At 52.0% G+C, this 5,000-nt stretch overlaps 1 protein-coding gene across 7 annotated transcripts in view; it reads left to right on the forward strand.

Moving 5' to 3' along the window:
* The window catches only part of cnksr2a (connector enhancer of kinase suppressor of Ras 2a), an 83,728-nt gene that overhangs the window by 48,936 nt on the left and 29,792 nt on the right, over positions 1 to 5,000 (forward strand). For all 7 annotated transcript variants that reach the window (XM_031583930.2, XM_031583931.2, XM_031583934.2 and 4 more), the window contains 3 exons: positions 2,111 to 2,244; positions 2,647 to 2,891; positions 3,981 to 4,070. In XM_031583930.2, the coding sequence (XP_031439790.1) occupies positions 2,111 to 2,244; positions 2,647 to 2,891; positions 3,981 to 4,070 (469 nt within the window). The remainder of the gene's footprint in view (positions 1 to 2,110; positions 2,245 to 2,646; positions 2,892 to 3,980; positions 4,071 to 5,000) is intronic.

Below are 5,000 nucleotides of genomic sequence, written 5' to 3' on the forward strand. Positions count from 1 at the left end.
GTGGACCCCTGTGTATCTGCATAGCTATAGCTACAATCATTGGAGAACACTTGGTGGACTGATTCAGAGCAGTTATGGCTCTGGGGGAAAAAACTATTTCTCCGTCTGGAGGAGCTGGCATAGATGGCCTTGTAACGGCTGCCAGATGGAAGGAGTTCAAACAGACCATGGCATGGGCGTGTGGAGTATTTGCGGATGCTGACAGCCTTTCTGAGGCAGCATGAGCAGTAGATGGCCCCCAGGGTTGGGATCCTCTGTGCGCTGGCCATGACCCGCTGAAGAGCTCTCCCACCGGCCGCCGTGCAGCTGATGTACCACACAGAGATGCTGTATGCTAAGATGCTCTCTGTGCTGTGCAGTTGATGTACCACACAGAGATGCTGTATGCTAAGATGCTCTGTGTGCTGTGCAGTTGATGTACCACACAGAGATGCTGTATGCTAAGATGCTCTCTGTGCTGTGCAGTTGATGTACCACACAGAGATGCTGTATGCTAAGATGCTCTGTGTGCTGTGCAGTTGATGTACCACACAGAGATGCTGTATGCTAAGATGCTCTGTGTGCTGTGCAGTTGATGTACCACACAGAGATGCTGTATGCTAAGATGCTCTGTGTGCTGTGCAGTTGATGTACCACACAGAGATGCTGTTTGCTAAGATGCTCTGTGTGCTGTGCAGTTGATGTACCACACAGAGATGCTGTATGCTAAGATGCTCTGTGTGCTGTGGTGCAGCTGATGTACCACACAGAGATGCTGTATGCTAAGATGCTCTGTGTGCTGTGCAGTTGATGTACCACACAGAGATGCTGTATGCTAAGATCCTCTGTGTGCTGTGGTGCAGCTGATGTACCACACAGAGATGCTGTATGCTAAGATGCTCTGTGTGCTGTGCAGTTGATGTACCACACAGAGATGCTGTTTGCTAAGATGCTCTCTGTGCTGTGCAGTTGATGTACCACACAGAGATGCTGTATGCTAAGATGCTGTGTGTGGTGCAGCGGCAGAAGGTCACCAGCAGCTGTTCGGACAGACCAGCTTTCTTCAGCATCCTGTGTGTTCTTCAGTGTGTTTGTGTGTGTGTGTGTGTGTGTGTGTGTGTGTGTGTGTGTGTGTTGAAAATGTGAGCTACCCACAAAAGTGAATTGTCATTTTGAGGGTCCTTGAGTTCTAGACAGTTGCTTTACTGCCTATTCAAGCCTGCTAAATGGTTAATTAAGGGTTTTATAAACAGTACTAACCCTGACCTTGGGTACATCTCATAACAGCACTGACTTACGCAAAGAGTACATCAAACTAATTCATCATTTAAGCATTAAGCAACGAAAAGCCAAAGCTTAAAATGATATGAGGTTGGTGGAAAGTACAGTCAGGATTAATGCAGTGGGTCTGGTTAACCACTGCACCATACTAGCATGCCATTGGAAAGAGCCTAGATTTGTCATTTGGGTCCACATGATGTCCACTGAGCCCCGATGGTCATTTGGGTCCACATGTTGTCCACTGATCCCCGATGGTCATTTGGGTCCACATGTTGTCCTCTGATCCCCGATGGTCATTTGGGTCCACATGATGTCCACTGATCCCCGATGGTCATTTGGGTCCACATGATGTCCACTGATCCCCGATGGTCATTTGGGTCCACATGTTGTCCACTGATCCTCACTTGTTATTTGGGTCCACATGTTGTCCACTGATCCCCGCTTGTCATTTGGGTCCACATGTTGTCCACTGATCCCCGATGGTCATTTGGGTCCACATGTTGTCCACTGAGCCCCGATGGTCATTTGGGTCCACATGTTGTCCACTGAGCCCCGCTTGTCATTTGGGTCCACATGATGTCCACTGAGCCCCGCTTGTTATTTGGCTTCCACATGATGTCCACTGATCCTCACTTGTTATTTGGGTCCACATGTTGTCCACTGATCCCCAATGGTCATTTGGGTCCACATGTTGTCCACTGATCCCCAAGGGTCATTTGGGTCCACATGTTGTCCACTGATCCCCAAGGGTCATTTGGGTCCACATGTTGTCCTCTGAGCCCCGCTTGTTATTTGGGTCCACATGAAGTCCACTGTTACTGATCCCAGTTTGTTCTTGTTTTTGCTGCAGCCGGTTGCCCCCAAGAGTCCCACCAGCAGTTCGGCCACGCCCACCAGTACAATCAGCACGCCTTCCAAGAGAGACAGCACCGCCCTCCAGGACCTCTACATCCCGCCCCCTCCCTCAGAGCCCTACACACCCAGGTACACACACACACACACACACACACACACACACACACACACACACACACACACACACACAAACACAAACACACATCCCTATCAGCATTCCCATCACACAGTAGGAGGAATAATTCACTCCTTCCCTGTGGATGACATGGGACAGAGTTACCATAGTGCATGATACGCTGTGTGATATTGGGTCTGTACATTGCTGCAAATGTTTGTTCAGTGAATAAGACATGAGACCGGGTCAACTAAAGCCACTACAATGAATAATAGTCGTATTTCCTGTCTCTATTTTTTAGGCAAGCAGTGTTTTAGCATCTATGAAAAATGTCTACCCCCAACTGGGTAGTATAAATGACAGGTGTCATTATTGCATGGCTAGATGACTGACACACTTGGCTGTTGTTGCCGTAGAGACGAGAGGGGGAACTTACCAAGCGAGGACCTTCAGAGCATCATCTCCGTGGCCAAGGGCTCAGAGTCGCCCAACTCGTTCCTGGATCAGGAGTACCGGCGGCGTTTCCCCCTGATGGAGGAGGAGGCCATGCTGTACTGCTACGAGTACGAGCCCAGCACCCGCGACAGAGAGCGAGAGCAGGCCACCACCCACAGGGACAGGGACAGGGACAGGGACAGGGACAGGGACACCTCCACCTACGGTACGCCAGCCACCTCTGTCAACCTGCTCCGAGTCCTCAGCACCATAGACTATACACTATAGACTTGCCTTGCACAAGTGGACAAACAATTCATGGCTGAACAGTATCCTGCCAAATATATAAATATAGTGTGTGTGTGTGTGTGTGTGTGTGTGCGTGTGCGTGTGCGTGTGCGTGTGCGTGCGTGCGTGCGTGCGTGCGTGCGTGCGCGTGTGTGTGTTTGTGTATCTGAAACATGCATGAATGTGTCCTTTTGCATGATTCGGTCAAAAGAATAGGGTGGCAACTTCAGTGTTCCTGGGTATACCAGGGTGGGACTGTGAGCGGGGGGGGGGTTATGTTTGGCAGCGGTTCCCCTGCGCTGGTCTCCCTGTTGGCCATGTGTGAATAAATGAGCTGTGGCGGTCACTACTCTGCCTCTTTAAGCTGATCTGTTTAAGGGTGACAGGCAGGGGTCAGGCTGGACAGAGAGAGTATTGATCACACACCACACACCCAGGCTGCAGAGAGAGAGAAAGCATGTACAGTACGCCATTGTCACTTCCTGTAGAGCCTAACCGGAAAGACGGTGTGTAAAAAATGTGTGTGTGTGTGTGGGGGCGAAGGGGGTGGGGGGGGGGGGGGGGGGGGGGGTGGGGAGGGGGGGTGGATTGGCTCTGTGTTGTCATGTAATAGAGGGGAGTTCTGTGGGTGGTTTTAATTAAGCTCATGGGAGATGGAGTCAGCTCAACTGTAGCTGTAACTGTGTCTCTGCCTCTTTTTTATTTCCTCCTCCTCCGTCCTCCCCACTTGCTCGCCCTCTCTCTCTCTCTCTCTCCCTCTCTATCCCTCTCTATCTGTGACTCTTGACCCCTTATTCTCTCTCTCTCTCTCTCTCTTTCTCTCTCTCCCTCTCTATCCGTGACTCTTGACCCCTTATTCTCTCTCTCTCTCTCTCTCTCTCTCTCTCTCTCTCTCTCTCTCTCTTTCTCTCTCTCCCTCTCTCTCCCTCTCTATCCCTGTTTCTTGACCCTCATTCTCTCTCTCTCTCTCTCCCTCTCTCTCTCTCCCTCTCTTTCTCAAATGTGCACACACACTATGGCTGTGTAGGGAGATTGCGGCCCATCTCTATGCCTGTGGAGTACAACTGGGTGCCAGACTACGAGGACCCGGCCAAGTTAAAGAGAGAGGGCAGGAGAGGTGAGTATGTCTTCAATAATGCACAGGTGCCCCTCTTATTCACATTGTCCCTGACATTTTCTCTCTCTCTCACTTTCTCTTTCTCTCTCCCTCCCTCCCTAACTCACTCATCACACACACATGCACGCACAAGCACGTACGCACACACTCAGGCACACACGTACACTCATAAATTCATGCATACTTTTTTCTTCACACTTTACACACACACACACACACGCACACACACAAATATTCACTCATGCATCACTACAGTCAACTCTCTCTCTTTCTTTTTCTGTCTCACACATACTTTTTTACATATATCACTACGGTCGGCTCTTCTCTTTGGTTCACTCTCCACTTGGCTGGTGAAGCTCAGAGTGACGCTCACTGCTCAGAAACTAGGCCTCATGGCTCCCTCTCACCCAGTCCCCCTGCTGTGTTCCATGCCTGCTCTCCCCAGGGTCTCTCCTGGCTCCGTCTCCAGCAGCAACACCTCTCTCTGCCCAGCAGATCTGATTATAGCTGATCCCCATGTGCCATCCCACTCCCCACTCCCCACTCCCCACTCCCCACTCCCCGACTCCTCCATTCCCCACTCCCCACTCCCCACTCCCCACTCCCCACTCCCCGACTCCTCCATTCCCCACTCCCCACTCCCCATTCCCCACTCCCCGACTCCTCCATTCCCCACTCCCCATTCCCCACTCCCCACTCCCCACTCCCCACTCCCCACTCCCCGACTCCTCCATTCCCCACTCCCCACTCCCCACTCCCCACTCCCACTCCCCGACTCCTCCATTCCCCACTCCCCATTCCCCACTCCCCACTCCCCACTCCCCACTCCCCACTCCCCACTCCCCACTCCCCACTCCCCACACCCCACTCCCCACTCCCCACACCCCGACTCCTCCATTCCCCACTCCCCACTCCCCACTCCCCACTCCC

Source organism: Clupea harengus, chromosome 17, assembly GCF_900700415.2.
Source record: "Clupea harengus chromosome 17, Ch_v2.0.2, whole genome shotgun sequence".
NCBI lineage: Eukaryota > Metazoa > Chordata > Actinopteri > Clupeiformes > Clupeidae > Clupea > Clupea harengus.